Consider the following 21775-nt stretch of genomic DNA (forward strand, 5'->3'; position numbering starts at 1 on the left):
GGTTCGGCCACTAAAAACAAAATAAATGTTAACCTTTCATTCTGAGCATGGCAGAACAAAACCATTTCAAAATATAAAACCTCAAAATAATTTCAAATTAGACTTCCAAATTCAGGCTGGAAAAAAAGAATAAAAAGAAGAACTTCAAATACAACATCACCTATTCTCCAAAATACATGAGCATACGCTACATAGAAAATAGAGACAAACCACCTTATCCATATCAAACAAGAGACATTCTTTATTGCTAAAAATTTTTGCCTTCAAATATTTTTTGGACTAAATAAACCATGTAACAATAGAACACACCACTCCTTTTGGAGCATTCCCTGCTGACAAGCCATCTTGAAAATCAGTGAGTGAATTATTCTATCCCTCTAGCTTCCAAGTGTTGAAGTCTATACTAGCTGCAACAGGAAATCCCTAATATGGTTGCACTGCATTGTTCCTAAAACATTTAAGCATTTCTATGGCTTTTCTAATGGTTTCAAAAAAGATAAATTGTCTGGGTCTCAGAACCATCACTTGAACTACAGTCTTTATTATGTAGGTGCAAAAGTCTATATACCTGCTTTCGGTATCTTATCTTTTCTTGTCTTTTCAAGCAGGCAAATAATTTACATATATACATACATATATATATATATATAAAATTAAATGGTATAGAGAAGTAATTGAGTAATTATGTTTACTGTTACTTTACTGTTACTTCGTATTTTAGAAGACAGGTTTTTACAACAACAAAATTATTGTTGGAAGAATCTCAGAAAAAATTCTACAGGTGATAAGTATGAGAAATACTTCAGATTAGACAAGAGTAAAGTATCTGCAGAGAGAAATCCTGAATTTCCAATTTAATTTCAGTAACTCACAATAAGTTTTTCCTGTGTCAGACAGCAGATATTAGAAGAAGCAGAGAAGTTAATTAGAAAAAAAAATTAGAAATTAGTATACTGCTCAAAAGTGGGCAAGAAGTACAAAAAAAACCCAACCCAACCAATGAAACAACAAAAAAGCAACAAATTAACAATGAATAAATGAAAGAAACCCACAGAGAGTCAGGTAGCAATACATAGAGAAAGTATGATGAAAAGAGCTTTCTAGTTATTGATTATACTGCATTTTGGATTTTTTTTAAATCAGTGAAAAGTAGAAGCCTCCAATAATTAATGCAATCACAACAATCAGAAAGTATCTAAATCTTGCTTTCTAAAAAGACTGGAATTATTACCAGTAATATTAATGCTGCACTGATTCCATACCTTAGAAGACCGAAAACAGAATGCTGTAGATTTTACATCTGCGTTCTCTTTGTCTGTAAGAAGAAGACTCTTGTCATCGAGGAGACTTAAATATTTTCCTGTTGTTATATGTCTTAGTCTGAATGGCTGTCCCCATCTAATGTGGCTGCCACTCCACCTAGGAGAGTCGATAAAAAAAAAAAATTTAAAAAAAAATTAGCTACTAGCAATAATATTTGACAGTAAAATATATTACCAACCAGTTGCTAAAAAATATAAAATTCACATGTTGGAGTATCAGCAAGAAAGTGGGTACTTTGTGGTTCTCCCCTACAAAACCATTCTAATAAATAATCTTAAGGTCTTCCTTTGCACAAGCTGCCTTTGTTCAGACTGAGTTCCTCTTGAGAGAAGGTACAGACCGCCTACAGAAAAGGAGGCTTGTGCTGTACACAAAGAGTTTAGATCTGCCAGTTCCCTCTCCAACATTTCATCTACCAGCAGCTGCCATTCTTCACTTTTCCAGAGATCTCTTAGCAGTCAGATTTTAAGCACACTTTAATTGTTGTGCAAAAATAAAATGCATTAAAAAAATAGAAAACTTCCTGAAATAAATATGAAAACTTATTAAGAAAAAAATGGCCCAGATTCTTCATATTCTATAGAAGGAAGAAAGGCAAAACTTATCTAAGCTCCCCAAAAATTACTCATCTTAAAGGACAGGTCACAGGTTTCCAACTTTTTGCCCTAAATTGAAAATCCAGCTCTGCTGTTCTTCCTGTTTAATTCCTAAATACAAACTTGTGTAGGGGTTATTAAGGAATATGTACTTCACAAAGGCTTTTCAAATAGGAAAACTGTTCACAACTAGGGGTTTTTCCTAGTCTCCACAGAATTTCTTCAGTCTTATATCTGCAAAAGTTTTCACTTCAGATGTATGTGAGTGCTGCATTTTGGAGACAAAATAATGTATTTATTCTGTATATGTATTATGTATATGTATCCATAGGGAAGTCTGAAAAATCCCTTAAGTTAGTACTTCCACAGGTTTAAGTTAAAATCATTTTCATTTTCCCTGACACACAGATGTAGCAGGTTAAAGCACTTATCTATTTAACAGCAATACCCACTTGTTTAAATGTGGCTTCTTTTGAGTTGGCCATACTGGACGCAAAATATGCAAAACCCATTTGGCAAACATTTTCAAAGCGCAGTTTTAAAAATGTTTCTGTTTTGTAACAGGATTAGTTACACTTCAGTGATTCAACTTCTAAACCTCTTTAATTATTGGTTTTAAAGAGAACAGAAGAATAAAAAGGTTTTTGCCCTCAACTATTTTCTTTTGAAATCTAGAGTCTCTTCTGTTGAAGTTGAGGGAGCTTTGGGGTAGAAGGAAAAATGGAAGCTTTGTATCTTAGAAACACATTTATCTTTTTCTGTCCTCTGCACAGCCAAGTCCACATATTCCACAAAAGGACATCTGAGTCCAGTGTTCTAACATAACTTCTGTTTCTCTAGTCAGTAAAATGTCAGGTCATGAATCTCAGCTATTGTGTTGCCGAGTCTGGTAAAATACATCAGTTCTGCACCTTTTATATTATAGGTCATGCTGGGGAGCTGCCTTTTCTCTTGTCTGATTCAATTTTCTTCTAGCCTCAGTAGCTACAGATCATAAGTAAAAAAAAAAAAAAAAAAAGTAGTGTAATTGAGCCATGCTTCTAGTTCATGCCTGCAGGATAGAAAATATAGCGATTCACGTGCACTTACAAAAAAAGCCTTTTGAGCAGGAAGTATCTTGTGAAGCCATTTCTGACTACTAAAAATATTTCTTGCAATGTGAGAGCATGAACTCTGCCACCTTTTGGAAAAGAAAGCAATGCTGAGCAATACTATTTGGTGTCCCATGGCAAGGGCATCCCAAGGGCATCTGTCCATGTAGGCTGCCCAGGCAATTTTTATAAGAGTTCTCCACTAACAAACAGGGTTGAGAAAATAATTGTTCCTTTTGATGTAAAATTCACATAGCTTTATATCTGGAGTCATTCTGGGAAGGACTACAGCTGACTGAGAACTTCAGGCATGCATACACAAAACTATAAATTGAAGCATTTGCAGGAATACTAATGGGCTGCAATTCAGCAATGAATGTATATAGCAATTAGAATATCATACAGGAAAATAAAGTGAGGGAAGTATAGGAGAGCATTATTCTTGGGATTTTATTTGGTTCTTTCTTCTTAGTAAGAAAATCCTGTTTTTTAGAAAGAAAGATTACCGCTCCATTTGTAATAATTGTTTTGCCAGTACTTACAATTTCTTTCAGTCATATATATTCAAATTCTTACCCTTCAAAAGTTTGTATACAATGGCTGTCAAAGTGATATATGTGATGGTCATAACAGAAACCTGTAATTTCTTGGATCCCCATGTTGCTGCAATAGTGCTTATTAGGGAAGTAAATGCCATAGGGGAAATAAAAAGCCAGAGATCCTTCCACAGTTTCATTGTTGTTGTCCCTGTCTCAAAGTCCATTTTAGTCTGAAAGAAAAATCTCACTGCCCTATCGCTGACATTTAATGTCATAAAGCACACAGAGAAACAGCATCATTGGAGTGTAACCTTTTCATAAGCTGCTCTGATATAATCTCTAAAAAGCAATTATTTATTCCTCACTAGAAACTTTATCACAAGCACATAATGTAATATGATTTAAATGCAGTTTTACATTGCAATTATCTTAACAAACAAGGCACAATTCCTTACTATTATTCCAACACCTCCAATAATGCATAATTTAATTTTTTTCTTTTAAATTTTTTATTTTAAAGTCTTCCAAATGGCTTAAACAAGCTGGGGGAGAAGTATCACACGTGATTTTTATTTTAAGGAAACCAGTTCTGTTTTTGTCATTTATGTGCTAAAAATGTAAATTGTGAATTCACTGACAGGTATAACAACTTTAAAAAATAATCAAAACACACACTCTCTCTACAAAAACTTGTTTAATATTTAATGAAAGCCATATAAAGCATTTTTAAAGGATTACTTTAGTTTTACTCATCTGGATTTGTAATTATAATTAAATTTATTTTGATATTATAAAATATTATAATTGAAATCATTTTGATTTTACAGGATTGCTCTATGCAAAAAGTGTCCTGCCAAACATCCTTCTTTTTCTGAGGCAGATTTTACTTACGCAACTCTTAGAGTCTCTAGTCGCCAAAGGGAACGAGCATGAATGGACACAGCACCACCTTCGTAATGGACAGTTCTGAAAACCAAGCAATGCCACAGGATAAATGTTCACCAGAATCCACCACTGTATGTGTTCATTCATTTAACCACACCTTTCATTTTGAGATGGTCAAAATAATTATTGCATTTGTCAGATTCAAAGGTTATTAGATTCAAAACCCAGTCTTGACAAATAAACCTTCAGATTTCGTTATTTAAATTTTGTTTTAATTGTCCTCAGCATCCATAACTGTGACATTCATACTATCAAGGTGTATACAGTATTTGCTTAGACATTTTTCTTAATGTTTTAAGGATAAAGAATCCATGGGAAGAAACATTATCCATAACCTGATAATTACAACATTTCTAGAGTCTAAAATACCCAAGTATCAAATAATGATTAAGAATTGTTACCATTTCATGTATCTCCCAGGAAAGGTAGTGTTTTCTCAGAGCTTATACTATTAAAATAACTGCAGCTTATTACACTGAATTTTGAAGATTTACTTACTTAGCACTTTGTTTAAATATCGTAATACCTAAGATATTACAACAACCGCACTGACACAGTCTTCACACATCTCAGATGTTAACAACTTCCTATTTACAAATTTTTATATGTAATTACCTCTCTAATTCCTGCATATAGCCAGAAATCTAAGTATGTCTAGAGAAATGTCAATTAAGCCTAAACAAGACAGAGGTTTTTTTTCTCTACTATTCTACAGACAGATAAGTGATCTATACTGGATGCACAAAATGATTAAGACCTATGGTCACTGAAAGCCCTGAGCAAACAACCCTGCTTTGCTTTAAGGTAAACACAGGGAAAGTTAGCACTGTCATTCTAAGTTTAGGGAGCCATTTTTTGGTTTGTGTCCTGCCTGTGCCTGTATTTCTGCTCTATGGCATGGACAGAATTTAAAAGCCTAGGCCTTTCATTTGGGAAAATACAAAGAAGAGTCATATACAAAGGAGTGCTATCACTATGCTTATCAGATCAAGCATGTCAGGGAAGACTACCAAACAATGGACTAGTTTTATAAACCCTGGAAGAGCTGATGGATTGAGAAAATGTTGTGATCTTCAGTCAAGATGAGGTACCACCAAAAACAGCCAGTGTCATAACTTTAGGGAATATTAATAATGAAATCATAGGCATTCTCCATTCTTTGCTAAACTAATTTTTGATCACTACAGTTTTGGAATCAAGTACATACTACTTAACAGGCTTTAGCTTTCAAAGTCCTCCTGTGGATATAGTACAGAAGGACTAAATGATTAGCACAGAGGAAAATCCAGCATAGAAATAAATAGTTCAAAACCAAAAGAAATAAAATACATTTCTTAGTACTGTTGAGCATACACGAAACTTAAACTTTAGATTTGCTTAAATTCATCTTGGAATGTAATAAAACACATTATGGAAATGAACATTCCCAGACCTTGTGAAAGAATGAAGATGAATCACACAAGACAAAAATTTAGTCCAAACACAAAATAAATACATCTCACTACAATTACACAATCAGGAACGCTGAAGATTCATGACCGAGGTATAAACAGATACTCCAGTGCATGCTCCACATAGCAAGAAGTTACAGTGGATATAAATATGTACCATATTCAGCCCTTGACCTTATATTCACCATTTTCTCCATGTATTGTCTCAGCCATTTGCTGCAATGCTTTGTGATGCTAGGACCAGCTGGAAGGTATTAGCAAGTCTCTCATTTCCCTCTCACTGAAGGAAATTAAATCCAAAGGCAATCGTAGTTTTTACTGAAATTTACCTTTATTAGTATAGTAAAATGCAATTGGCTAAACAACCTTGAACTCAGCTATTTCTTTGTTCAGATATTCGCTCTGTGCTTCAGGTACTTGTTCAAATTCTTCTTCTGCAGCTAACAGATCAAGACTGGATTTATGCAGCAACATCTCAGGAATAACAGATCAGATGTCACCCTTGTTGGTTGGCTTGGATTGGGAGGGTGTAGGTTGTTTGTTTGGGCAGCTTGTGTGGGGGTTGTTGGGTTTTTTCAAAGTTGAAACTTTCTGATTACATCCTGGCTTATTTCAGTATGAACCTCACTCATAAAAATGCATTTGGAAACCTTGCACTTGCATATTGTATAATATAAAATTAAATTTTATTCAGAAGCTTTCAAGTCATTAATTATATGGAAAATCAGGTTGAAGGAAAGGTTTAAATTCATAATAATGTTTCATTCTTCAGTTGGTACCTTTTTACTTTTCAGGGATCAAGCTCTTCGTCACAATGGAAACCCCAAAGCTGTCACCAGTTTCTCAGTTTGATTATTCTTTTGAAGCTAGTTTTAGATTACACATAGCTGTTGGGTCAGTCTAACACTAAAGATATAAAAAAACTATCTTAAACTTAAAAGGATGACTTCTCACGGATGAAGTTGTTTACTTTTACATGACTATCTATCCATTATTTTCTTTCTCTCTTCCTTCAGAGGGGAGCTATCAGTCTTAGAATGGTCATGTAAGTTGAGAAAGAGATAGGAAAAAATCCTAAAAAAAATCATATGATTTGTTTACTGGAGGAAATAAAAAGGATTCTAGGGTGGTCTGTTAGTTCCATATGAATGACCAGGTATGGTAGCAATAGAGGGAGTAAAGGCTAAAAGACAATAATAGAATTTGAAAGACGAAAGTCAAAGAGGCAGAAGCTGAGCCTTAGAAAAAGAGTAAATTAGAGCAATCTGGAGGGGTACTGAAAGAGAGCTGGTGAGGAGGGCTGGAGGGCTAGAGATCAAGGATCCATACAGGGCAGCAAAAGGAGAAGCCTGAAAACTGGAATAAAGGATGAAGCAGCAAGACTTTGAAACAAGGAAAGAAGATACATACTACAAAAAATGTTAGCACAATGCATTAGAATACGGTGTAAGCTTTTGTGTTTTTAACTAAAGGTACTGTCTTTGATACAGAAAAAATGATAAAGAAAAGATGAATAAAAGAATATTTTAAATAAAATATTTCCTCAATGAAGGGCAAGTCACTTTGCCTTTACCATAACAGCATGCATGCTGAACATCATCCCAGAGCAAGCGAATAAGTTCATAACCCAGACCATCTCAAAAGTTTTTATGCTAAGGAATTGAAAGTTCATTTTTAGCTCTTTTCATAAAAATAAATGTAGTAAACTGCTCTGAGATTGCTCAAACCAACTTCCTTAGTACTTGTTCTATATATCATTATTTGATGGGATGCACCTCATTTCTTTTTATATACTTCTGATGACAGTTCAGTGCTGAAAAGGAAGGATGATTCATAACATTTGAATGCTTCCAGAAGCTGACACTAGTAAGTCATATCAGGTACTGGTATTGCTAGGTCAAATGAAACATTGCTTTTAATGACATGAAATAAAATAAAAATTCTCCAAGATTTACTACAGATTTACATTGACAGGATAAAAAAAAATGGAGCTGCAAGGTGCAAAGAAGATACACAATACTTGCCAAACAGTAGAGAAAACCTCCAAATTACAAAACCTAATTATGATATTATAGGTAATTTAAGTGAAGAGCACAAGAAGCTACAACGAGTGTTAGTCTCTGTCAAAGCTTGGGATACCTTGTATCTTCAGAGCCATACCCACCATATTGTTTTGTGACTTTTTTTTCTATTTTTTCCAATGCATTTTACCCATCTATTCTACATTTCTAGATTAAGGATATGAACCATCTTTATTTCAAAATAAAATATCTATAAGCAATTCAGAACCTTTGAGACTTTTCAGTTAATCTTTATTATAAACCTTCATCTAGTTAATTAATTGGTATAATGAAGTCATTTTTTTGTCTGACCCATGAATGTAAGTTAAGCTTTAAACATGATCCTTTTCCTGACTATTTTGTTCATCTATTTAATTTGCCTTAATGCAAACTAGGGCTGGGTCTGGGCACTGCATTTACCTCCCTGTGTCCGGTTTGTGTGTGCAGCACCATGGACAGCACCACAGCCCCGGCGAGACCAGGTCCTGCTCTCCCTGGCTCCCTTTCCGCGCTCTCCTCCAGCTTTACAAGAGGGGATGCAGAGGCAAAGAGACTGTAAACATCAAAAAGAAAGCTCCATATCTGAATCTATCATCTTGAATTACAAGAATGAATTAATTATCCAGGTTTAAAATAGACTACCACATGTCAACCCCCCTTGAGAACCATTATTGAATTTATATTCTTATTAAAGTATTGTTCAGCAGAGAGAGGGCAATCATTTCACTGGAACTCACTGACTACAAATGGGAATTAAATGAGGTTAAAATAAATTACATTAAATGGCAGTGTTTCAATTCTGCTGAAGTAGTCTTGGTTGACAAACCTGCAAATCCTAAGTTCCACAGCAAGAAAACAATGGAACAAATCTCAGTTGCTTGGAATGAATAAGGGCAACATAAAGAACAATAGCTTACCTGGATGACATACAAATTAATAAATACAAATAAGGTGTCAAAGTTCAAGTGAAAGAAATTTTTCGACTCCTCTCAATGACAAACAAGGCTGGTTTTAATTTGAAAAATCAGTCACTAAAGAGCTCTATGTATGTTTTCAAAATAATTCCTAAAAGCACAGCCATCATTATTCAAGGCTCAAGGTTTGTTTGAGGTGCAGGGGAAAGGTTACTGACTTATGTTGATTGAAAACTTTCTGAGTTCACATTTCAGTCATAAATCATGCTCCACACATGCCAGATCCTAAATTTGCTGCAGTACAACAGACCTCATTAGTTCGTAATGCTGGGAGAAAACATGTCAGAGAAGGGCATGGAAAATAAAAAAGGAGCTGGGATTGGCTAAATCATACTGATTTTGACCATCACTGTCCATCCCAAAAGCCTGTCCATCCCCGAGACTGACATTAACAGTTCAATGTAATTTACAAAAGACTTAAGATGTTTCACCCAAAGAAAGTCTCAAAAGCAGGAATGGTAAAACTGCTTCTGAAATAAGGCCACATTTATCCATTCCCTCATGAAGGCTTATTTCTCTGGTTTGAGAAACTGTGGTCTGCTCCAGCCCAAGCGATACCTTGAAAAGCCAGGAGCACTTTTTTCTCTGTCACAGGTAATTGCTTTTCATAATGAATTATTTCTAAAGGGCCCAAACTGCACTACAGTCATCACTTTAAAACACATATTGCAAATCAAAATGCAAATTAGTTTCAATGGGAGCACTCGTGGCACTCATTCCTTTCTGGGAACTATGACTATCAGAGCCCTACTTCTGTCAAGTACTTAAGTTCCAAAAGAATATGAAAGATGGTGGTATAATACAGAGCAAGCCCCAGAACCCAATTGAAAAATAAAACCCCACCATGTCATTTTGATTATGTATTTCTACTGCTTTCTGCCATTAGCTTTTTTGGGGACTACTATGAAAAAACAAACCACAAAATCCAACCAACCAACTAATCACTAAAAGAAACAAACAAAACCCAAACCAACTACAAAACATATTCCCTCAACACAAGAAAGCAATCCAAAACTCTAAGTCATGCCTGTATTAAAAAACAGCTGACATTTCTACAGGACACTAAAAATAACACACATAACAATAATGTCAATAATGTAAAACAATTCCATTTAATTGAACTCCAAAAAGAAAGCGGGGGGGAGGAAACTGCTGGCTGATTCAATTGTGATAAACTTATTATGAACACTTTTAATTTTTTTTTCTCAGAGAGTGAACCAATGGAAAGCAACTTCACAGAAGCACTTTTATGTATACATGCTCTAAACACCAACTCTCATCATAATTAGAATAAATGTATTCATTCCTTTGATATTATAAATTCAAAAGTCAAGTCTCAAGACTATAACTACAATATAACAGGTTAAAAAAAAAAAACAAACCAAGGGTCACAATCAACAGGAGAAGATGTCAAAGGCAAGTAAAGACCATTTCAGGGTACCAGTAATATAAAAAGGGATTTAAATCTTCTGCTGGATAATCATATATAACCCTCCAACCAAAAAAAAAAAACAAAACAGAGAAGTATTAAAAATTATTAACAAATTTCTCCTGTATAAAACTGTAGGGAAAAGGTGGAAAAGAAAACTGTGCAATACTTAATTTAAATTTAAAAAGCATACATAAATCAAGGAAACTATAGTGGGCTTGCCTCATTCCTATTGACAAACTGCTTATATCAGCTCCTATGATTGAATCTACATCACAAACCATGCAGACAGAGACTGAAGGAAAAGTCAAGATAAATATGGATTCACAGCTACTGTGCTGCTGCAGAAGTTTGCCCTGGTTTTGAAGATAAATGGAAATCAAAGTAACCACCATAAGAACACCAAACTGATGATACTAGGCTTTCTTTTGTCTGTCTATAACTGCATCTATTTTTTAATCTACCTGGAAATGCTTCTGAAATTTGATTTGAAGAGCTGCTCTGCAAATTTAGGTCTACCTTGCTAGAGATAACTAAGGCACTTTGAAGAATAAAAACACAGTTTAAGGATTCTACACATAAGGCTTAAACCAGCTGTGTTAAAACAGCAACATACCTAACTATAATATGCAGTAAACTATATTTAATTCGGAGAAATTGCATGTACTTGGCCTTTGTCTGATCATGTTTTTTCCTTTGGCTGGGTCAGTGAGTGAAGACTATAAGAGTGTCTTTCAATCTGCCTGTGGGATTTAAAAAATAATCCCACTATATTCCTTCTACTGTCACGTCAAGTAACCCATCATATCAACACAAACTTCTCTATTTATACTGCTTCCAATTCAAATGCTTTTTGATTACTAAGCAAACTTCATCAAGCAAATTCACAGAGGATCTACTTGAAACTGCTTCCTAAGAAAAAGTTCAGTTTTTGACATAACAGCAAAGTCCCTCTTCCACAACACAACGATTCCACCCTACCTTCTAGGCACCACAGTACCACAATCCAAGGGCCACATGGAGGGACACACAAACTCAACAATTAAGCAAAGAAACAGCACAGACTCAAAACAACTGAGACGCAGAAAATAATTTTATAAGGTCTTATATGACTCCTTCTGCCACTGTACTAGGCCTCTTCCAGTGTAGATTTGGATAACCTTGACTCAGAGGAAGCTTTGTTAGGTACTGCAATCATGAAGACAGTATCTGCACTGTCACTGCTTCCCAGGTCTCCACTGTGCTAAGTGAGAGTATAAACTCTCACATGTACAAGAGTATAACATCTTGAAAATGTGTGCTTTATTTTGAACTCCTGGTACTCTTCCAAACACTTCTATACTCAAAATGTATGCAACTGTACAAATGTTCCAAGAATAGAGTAAAACTACGGTTATTTTTGTAAACTGCCTAGGAGGATACTTCATATCTAAACTATTTATTTATTCCCTGAAATAGATACCAGGTGACATTATAGAATAAAACTGTTATTTTAGGGTTGACTGTTCTTTTATTTGTTTGAAAAGGCATGAAGAGGAAGACTCTGCAGAAAAATAAAAATGAGACAGAGGAATTAGTGACTCATGACAGGGATGGTACTTCTCAGTGCTCCTTTATGCTGTCATTCTGCAGAGAAGACCTGCTCTTCAGGATTATGCTGGAACAAAGCAAACCAAACAAAAACACAATAATCTATCACTAGACTACTTCAAGAGGCAATGACAGGATAATATGGAATTATTGTACCTCAAATAGATCATACCTTAGTATGCCTCATGCGCAAAAGTTACAGGACTGAAACTGAAATGAAAGGCAAAATAAAGTCTTAAAATTTCCTACCTGCCAAAATTACCCATATTTTTAGACATAATTCTGCCAGATGTTGAATCACAACCATCAAAATTATGTACACATACATACTGAAAACTGAAAGGAGCCACAATTTATTTTAAATAGGCAACAGTCCCAATTAGAAATAGAAGTACAGATGTTTCCAGCAATAACTAAGCTTACTAATAATTCAAGAGGAGAAAACGTAGGTCACGGACTGACTATAACTCCATATAATAAAGTAATCCCAGATTATATTCTAGATTTATCAGTAAAAAATACTTTATTTCAGAAAAACAGAAAAACTTCAGAAAGGAGACTACGGAAAACAAACAAACTTATTTTTATTTTGCTTGTTTATTGAAGAAGCTTTCTAAACAACAGCACATTTCAGAAGATCAAGTCTGTTTTTATGAAGCACTTAGAAGCAAGGTTTCTCAGTATTGCTATGAGGAAAAACAAAGGCAAAGACATAAGTACTATTTGTTGCCTACTAGCTCTGCTTCTTTTGGGGCTTTAGACAGATACAGGAAAGACATAAAGAAGTACAGAACATTGCAGACACCAGAGAAAGAAATACAATTTTCCAATTTGTTTATAAGCACTGGTCTGCAGATTAAGAAATCGACCACAATCTTTCCATGTTATAGGGCAGAAAGATGCATCATGTGAATGCACAAGTAGAGCAAATCAATTTTTCTTAATTTGCAACTTCACACTCCATTATTGTATTTTACATATAATGTTAGACTTGTTGAAAGGAGAAATTTTTAGTATGCTGTTATGCACTCAAGTTCATTACTGAAGTGTTTGATCACCTCATAAATCTGAAGTTACACTGCAACTACAATTTTAAAAGGAATTTTGCAGGATTTAGACTGAAGTAAGAGCAAACAGCATAGGATCCTATTTATTTATCACCTTATTTTTTCCTCACTTTCAGCCTGAGGATAATAATAGCAGTGATCAAGCTGCAATGACTCTCACATGGTAACTAAAATTAAAACCTGGACTGATCACATTTTAAGTATCAGCATTATGAACTATCTTCTGCATTCAAAAACTATTCCCTTGTCTGAAGTGAGAAATATCGATGAAGTGTTGGTCACCAGCTGTATAAGAAAACTCTGAGGTTTTTCTCTTTAACATTTAAATATTCATTTAAGAATTTTGCTATGAGAGCTTCCAGAGTCTTGTCCTTGTCTTTAAAAATGAGAATAAATAAAATAAAAAACACATTTCTATTTTCAAACCAAGAAAACTAATTTTGATGAGTGAGTTAATGAATAGCACTTCCTTGATCATGAAAATGAAGCTACCCAACATGCTGCATTAAATAAACTATTCTAAAATACCATTTAGTAACATTTAGCAACATTTAGCCCTGAAGGTAGAAATAAATTATACGATACTGCCCTATTGAAAAGAAGCTTAGGGCATATGTTACTAAAGCAAATAAAGAAGACTGATGCAATGACTCCACTGTGTCAGTCTTCTCACTATTTCGATATTTTAGTTAACCAAGAAAGACACATACCAAGTTGTCATCACTACTTCCATTCCAGGATTCCTTGATTCAAGAAAACAACCATAAATTAAATTCTAAACTGCCAGGACAGGTAGACCTGAGGTTAATCCCAGATTAGCTGCTCTGAAGGATTGGGCAGTATTCTTACACACCTTGTCCTGAGGAATTTTTTGTAATTACAGAAAAAAACAGTGATGACAAACCCAACACATTTAATTCAAAGTACTTTTAAATCAGGAAAAATGACAATAAATTATCAAAAAAAATCACTATTCCTTTTACGTCTGGTACGTGAAATCAGACTTGAACAATACAGAAAAGAAAATACAAAAGGCTCATATCCAAAGTTTATCTCAACAATATTCATTCTTATGAGTAATAAATCTCATCACAACATCTTTCAAACATCTGTACTATGACTGACAATTCAGCAATATTCATTACTATTATTCCGTTAGAAGATGGAAACCTACCTTCTTTGTTCTTCTCCATGTTCACCTGAAGGGACTGTCAAACATTCATCCATGTGACCATGCAATAACCTCAGAACATCCCCTCCTATCAGGTATCCTTGAATAAAGAGAGAAAATCAAGTACATTTCTCTAAACACAGCAACACGTAAAACTACGAACTGTAATAAACACTATCAGGTTGATTTCAGGTTTTTTCAGTTTGACGTTTTCTGTTACTTAAAAAAAAGAGTCAGAAGAAGGGGAAGATCTCTCATACCCTGGGGAGGCAGTTGAACATTGACAAGTGAGAAAAGCTCCAAGTCAGCAGCTAGGGAAGGATGGATCAGGATTAAGAGAAGCCACAAGCAGGGATCCTACATAGTTACCACAACTCAGAAAAAGACTGAGCCAACCAAAACAAGGAACCAAGTACTCCTCTCCCAGATTACAACAGAAAAAGTGGGAAACTCTTCCATCTTACCTTCTCACTTCTCATTTTACTTAAGATAAGGATTCCAGTTACCATACAAAAACAAAAACTGATTTAGTTAGTTCATTATTTTTAAAGAACTTTTTGGAGTATTTGGAAATTTTCTGTGAGAAAAACTTCTGGGAAGATCCGTTCTAAGCTCTACTTGACAGAAAATTGGAAACCAATAATTATGATTTATTTGGACTCCAAAGGGAAACTCCTATATTGCAAATCCCTCCACTGCACATGCAGGTTCACAACCAAACACTTGGCTTTACAGTACACAAGTGTGTGTGTGTTCACAAACTAAGGCACAGACTATACACACAGCATCACAATATTTGAAGTCCCAGGACTGAAAGCTGAAAATAAGGGCATAATTTGAATCAGTAAAGATGTTAACAAAAATAGACCTTTTTTTAATCAGTCTTTTTGCATTAGAGATGTGACATTAGAAAGAAATATAATTTTATGTTATCCTACAAATACTGTATTATAATCAGCAACTGAAGAATACTAAAACTTAGTAGGTTTTAAGCACAATTCGGTGATATTTTTTCAGTCTGACCAAGCAAATTTAAACACTTCTTTGTTTCCTAAATTCACCTTCTTTTCTTGCTAAACAGTTAATATCAAATTTTACATTTGAGTGGGATGCCATAACATAAATACTTGGCTTTAGTGTTATAGTAATGAGATATTTTAAAAGTTATACCTGGAATTATATTTTGAAGCAATGTCTATACTAATAAGTAATGCTGTGAAGTAAGACAGATCTGTACAGGGAAATGGTGTTGAAGACCCTTCAGTCACACTGCACACCTTTCATGAATTTATTTTGAAACTACATGAAATCTTCTTCCTGAATGTATCAGGTAATATTTCAGAATATATTTTTTCAAACTTTGAGATCAGTATGAAGTTGGTGCAAAATTATGTGGCAAATTTTAGCACTGATTTTTTTTAAATTCTTGATTTTGACACAGCAGGTTATGCCCAGGTAACTGTTGTTACATACATTACTTTTTACACGGACCTGTGTCAATATAAATCTATAATTTAGGTTTTATTTTCAAGTGACTCCCATTGAGTTCATGATACAGAATTAGCAGAATTACTTGATTTAACTCTAAAGCTCTGTTTTGACTTTAACAATAGATTGACTTCTGCCTAAGCAATTTTACAGAAATGCATGTAAAAAGAAATTTTCTTTGAAATATCTCCAATATCCTAGTTCATCTTCCAGACTAATTATCCATTATTTTAACTCCAAAATAATTTCATTAAACTGAATAGTTTAATTTATTATTCTATTTTATTGGGAATTTTCGACTGAGAGAGGGTATTGTAGTACAGCTATTCCTATACATTAATATCTTACTTATGAATATGACAAAGCATTTTACAGATACTAAGAAAAATAGGTTTATTTCCTTCTTCCTTTTTGAGGTAATTTTCTCTGGCTTTGCTACTGTTTTACTGAGGACACAGGCATAAGGCCTTACACTCTGTAAGATTCACTCTCCCTTCACCTTGATTACAGGAACAGTTGCCACTTTTTCAAGAATAAGGCCTTTGCTCTAATCCTTTCTGACACTAGCCAGCTGAACTTCTCTAGAAAACATGCTTAGCTTAAAAAAGATAATGTCAGTACCTGAAAAAAGTGAAAATGGAAAAGTAGAGCTACAAAGAGCAGGCACATACACAGACAAATACAGAGCTACAAAAACCGTATTACATCATTTTCACATTATTTCCTGGGAGTACGAGTACACAGTATGACGCTATGTCATTGTGGATTTCTGCTTCTCAAAGAGACAGACAGGTCTCAGTAGTGAGGTTCACCAGGCAGAGACATGGCATAGCACAAATCTGGGTCTCGGCACATAAACCATGCTGGGATTATTAGCAAGAATGACACACCAGTGCGCCAGCAGTGGGAAGAGGAGAATGGAATTAACAGGAAGGAGCAAAAAGAAAAGGTCTTCTCTTCCCATTAACACTAAAGTTTTCTCCATAAAGTCTAGGACTCTGCCAAGCAATGCACCAGCATTTTTTAATAATGATTTGTACCACATACCATGTCAGAGAATCTGTAAGTGCAGAGTGGTTCCCATATGTAAAAACACAACTACTATATAAAAAAGAGATGTTGGCAATGCTCTCTCTAAAATCTGAACTAGCGAACTGATGTGAAATTTCAGTGTATTGCCTCTTTAAAGAACAGTATCCCAAAATCACACAAAATGAAACGACCAGCAGCTTTAACCTTCTTTAGATTTTATTACAACACCCACTCAAAACAGTTGTTCTGCAGGAAAGTAGAAATCTTTAGGCTTTATATTGTGACAGACTTTTCAGAAAAATGCTGTTTTTCTCTGCAGAACCAGTATGCCATAAATTCAGGGATCCTTGTCCTTTCAATGCTAGAAATTACATTAAAACTCCTTCCTAATTCCTAAATAAATAAATACTTCTTGAAAGCTGTTCTCTTTCTGTCATTATCCTCCTCCTGTTTTCCCTTCCAACCATATGTTACCCATAAAACCATTTCCCATCTTCAGTCTTAGGATTTCACATCCTGCTTCCAAGCCTCTTGCCCATTTTTTACTCAGTCTCAGAAACATATAACCATGACTGCATACATTAGAATAATTTAAGATAATATTTTAAACCAGGACCAAAAGCCATTTCAAAAAACATATTACAAATGTTATCATATCTTTAGCAAAATGAGATTTGAATGAGCTGTTCAGTATTCAGCAGAAATACATAGAAAACTATCAGTGTTACTTTCAGTACAAGCTGCCCTGTTTTCAGAAAAGTTGTATAATTATTTATCGTATTCAGTGTTTACATAGGAGAAAACCACTCCCACACTTGGCATAATAATTTGATTTTTTAAGTATTTAATTTATTATAAGTCTTTCAATAATTAAAGTTAAGTCCATCTTACCTTGGGCAACTTCACTTCCTGAACTGATTGGAGCTACACTCCAGAGTGTCTGCTGGAAGGCTGCATCAACATGTAAGCTACCATTGCCATAAGAAAGATGCTAGAACCAGGAAAGAGGGAGGCTTTTATTTGAGGTTAATTGAAAATCTCATCACAGTATACAATAATAGTACCAAACATTTTTTTGTTTCTTTCCAACATTAATTGTTCCCACTGACCGTGTAACTAAACAGAAAGTTCAGCCTGGGTACTCCTCAAGGGACATTAGAAATAAAGGTAGAATAGTAAAGCATATTTGCCTCAAAAAAACATATAGGAACAGTACAGAACAGAGTCAGCTGCTTGGCATCTTAGACTTAGCGAACACTGAAAAGCTACTTGTTAAATGGTGTGGGGTTCTTACACTTTTGTTCTTCCTTCTGCATACAGTGGGAATTTCCATGAAGTTTGAATACTAGGATATCACCCTAATCTGTATTTCAAGTACAACTCACCACTGAACATTTCTTGAAGGCCACTGGCTTCCTAAAAATTACATAAACAATCTACTGACTTCGTAAGTCACTTAAGACAGTTCACAAAATACAGCCTTGAACAAAGCTCTTGAGATCTGAGCAAAACTGAAACAATCTTTCCTCAAAAGGTTCACTTCCTACCCACACATTCAATGGATGCTCTTTGGCCATGTTACTCCCTACCTTCCAACCAGCATTGCAGATCTTTGCCAAAGTGCTGTCTATTCTCAGAATTGTGTGTGAGTTCTTGTTAGTTCAGCGACACTGTCTCAAAAATCTCAAAGCATCTTGTATTGCATCCATAGAAAATCCTTTGTCCCTCCCACACCATTAGCCACTTTCATGGATAGAGTGTCAATGCCAAACAACGTAACCTTATAGAAGATTATGAAGCCAAGCATTCTGTGAAAATGCAGCTGTTTTGAAGCAGCATACTGTTTATCTTACTAAGTAATTTTTCAAGTGGAGTAATATTTAGATATTTTTATCAGAATTTTCTTTTATGGTATTGGAAAGTAACTGTGTTTATAGAATAGTACTGCTCTCTGTTTCCATATGTTGGGACAAATATTAACAAATTCTCAGTAAACTAATTAATGACACAAAAGACAAAAATGTCAGTGGAAGTCAGAAGAGGCTAGATTCTCATGAATCATGTGCAGAGTTCTATCTTCCTGAAGTAAAGAAATAGCACATCAGCTCATTTAGAGGGCTCCCATAACAGCTAATGATCTACAAAGTAAGAGTTCTCACAAAAGCCATGTTTACACTGCACCAATGCCACTCAGCACATGTCACAGAGAACATAAACGAAAAAACAAGTTCTTTGCCTTTTATTCCTCAATTACTGCAGTTACATAACTTAGTGAATGGCAGACCATGATGGGAGACTGGAATCTACAGCACAGCTCCAATTCTATTTTGCCCTGTGGGCCTTAATTTTGTTAGGGTTCTTCTGAGATCACCACATAGAAGTTAGTGACAACAAGCAACTGAACCAAAGCAGGAACATTAGTTTCAAGGAAAACACCTCATAGGATAGACAAAAGATGATGAGGAGAACTCCTCTGTCATTGAGCTCTGCCATCAACAGAGCACTTCTGTGTGTTTTGTACATGTTAATTAATTTACTTTCACGCATAGCAGTATCAATTGAATTAGTGTTACATTTTTATAGACAGGACACTGAAAAAAAATACACTGCTAACGTCTCTCTTCAGAATATTTGTAACTTTTATCCTTTCATTGGATTCCAGTTCTGACTCTAATCCAGATATCTCAAGATGCCAGGGAGTTATAACCTTAAAAAATTTAGTTCAAACGATACAACATATGATTTCCAAAGCAGAGCATATTCTGCAATTCCCTTCTTATCATTAATTCCCTAGATTCCTTGCAGCATCCTTAAATTTACAATTGACAGCAGGGGTCCTACCATTTACACTTCCATAAAGGATGGTGTTCACTCCCTGGAACTATTCATAGAAAACGGTAAAGGGAAGCTTTGGCCATGTAGAGAAAATACCCTAAGGATATTAAGGGATATCCCAAGAATTCAATTATGTCAAACGTATTGAAAAATCCCAAAATATTAGAGATGCCAGTACTTATCCTGGCATTGCCTAAGTTTTTAGTGCTATACTTTAATAATATCAATGTTGCTTTCAAGCAATCTGCTCTTTGTCTACAACTTACTGGATTTTACCTGCTTGGTTTTGTACTTTCAGCACAATGAAGCTATCAAAATGAAACAAGTTCTATAACGCAGCGTCCAAGACATGGATGGGACACTCACACTGGTGGGAACAATCTCCATACATGCTACATGGATATTTGTTACCTGGCACATCACTGCATCTGGCAGAAGTGGACGGTTGCCATCGATGAGGACCACATGCATAGCACCTCTTTTGGGTACATAGTAACATTTGTAAAGCAGAAATATGTTGGGTTCAGGAATCCTGCTGTCTATTCTAGACAGCGGGTCTTCCCCACTACAGGCAGGTTGTCTCAACAAAATAATATATTTTCTGCATGGGTCCAGGTTCCAGGAAAGAGCTAGATTTGTCTTCCCTACTGATAGACTGACAATCTCCTAAACCAGCATTTACCCTGCAATAGGGCTTTTATCACTTTCAGATTTAAATCATGGTATTTTATGAATATGGGTTAACTCTACAGTCCACAGGTTGTTTAACTCAAGGATAAACTCCAAGACTCATCTCTGAGAATACTGCAGGTTTCCCAACTTAATTTAATGACATATTGTAAACTCTATACTGCTCTGCAGCAAAGTAACAATCATAACTCTGTCCCTAGGTCTTCAAAAAGAACACAGTGTATTTAAGCTCACTGAAGAGCTTGAGAATCAGACAGCAATTTCCACAAGAACCCTTTCGCAGTGATTGCTGCAACATAGCTGCATTTACAAAAGCTCTGAATAACTAGAGCTTGTAAATTTCACAGTCTGCATGAAAGTTTCTCTTCTCCAAAACATGCAGGCATGAAAAGACAAAAATAGAAAGAAAGGAAAACTTTTGCTTCAGTCTTCCTCCTGGGTAAGGTGTGCCAATATTGACAATTCATCTAGCAATATCTAGTTTTATCTGCAGTTTGATAACTCTGCCTTCAATCTTAGGCCATTCCAAATAGCAAGAATAGCTAAAAAAAATCATTTACTGGTAGATTTTGAAAACTATGTATAAAGCATTGCACTTCTCAGAATGCTTAAGTACTGCACAACCACAGCATCAACCACCCTCCTTCAGATTTCTTAGTACCAGCTGGTGCAGAGATAGATGGAAGCTATTTCCTTTCCTGTACACAGAGATTCTGACAGCCCTTGATTCCTGACTTAAAATTACTACACTGATCCCAACAGAAAAGCAGCTTCAAACAATTTAGGCACCTATCCTCAACTGACCCAAGAATCTCTGAGCTGTTCCAAGTCTTGAACAGACACCATTCCCACAACAGATACACAAGAATGTACTTGTATCTATAACTAAAGAAAACCAAAAAAGTAACAAAACAAAACAAATTATACTCCATTTTTTCCCTTTTCCTTTCTCTTTAATTAGGAAGGGAAAATCATTTTGCATCAAATCCCCAATGAAGTAGCAAACTTCAGGAAAAAATCAGTTAAACTAGATATACAATCCCTAGAAACAAAATCACTTGTTAACTTCATGCTTATGACATGTCATTTCTATTAAAATTTATTAGCTGAGTAATTTAAAAGTTATTCTGTTACAGAGAATGATATTGAAACAGTCCAAATAAACACAAATATTTATTCACAAGAAAGGGAGATATTTGTACAGAACTAACAGTAATAACTGCATGGGTGCAAAATTTTTATTGAGTTAGGGGTTTGTGCTTATGTTTTATAGTGGCAATATATTTATATTCATTGAAACATCTATGAACGTTTGGAAAAGTTTGAATAAAAATGGGTAAACTTACATTGCTGAACAAAAAATTTGTATCTAAATTTTGATCCAAAGTAGGCAACGTTGAGGAAATTTTCAGAGTTTAAAGTCATAAAAAATCCTGATTTCTTTACATTTCTCCAGAGTGCTTAAACAGTTGGCCCTCAAACTCAAAAGCAAAG

The 21775-nt window shown here is 34.9% G+C and overlaps 1 protein-coding gene across 1 annotated transcript in view; it reads right to left on the reverse strand.

Annotated features, from left to right (window-relative positions):
- Positions 1-21775, reverse strand: part of RYR2 (ryanodine receptor 2) — a 383210-nt gene that overhangs the window by 196964 nt on the left and 164471 nt on the right. Inside the window, exons 9-12 of the mRNA XM_063390404.1 lie at positions 17648-17747; positions 14240-14336; positions 4441-4515; positions 1263-1419 (exon numbers count right to left, since the gene is read on the reverse strand). Of these exons, the coding sequence (XP_063246474.1) occupies positions 1263-1419; positions 4441-4515; positions 14240-14336; positions 17648-17747 (429 nt within the window). The remainder of the gene's footprint in view (positions 1-1262; positions 1420-4440; positions 4516-14239; positions 14337-17647; positions 17748-21775) is intronic.

The sequence above is a fragment of the Prinia subflava genome, chromosome 2 (genome assembly GCF_021018805.1).
Source record: "Prinia subflava isolate CZ2003 ecotype Zambia chromosome 2, Cam_Psub_1.2, whole genome shotgun sequence".
Classification (NCBI taxonomy): Eukaryota; Metazoa; Chordata; class Aves; order Passeriformes; family Cisticolidae; genus Prinia; species Prinia subflava.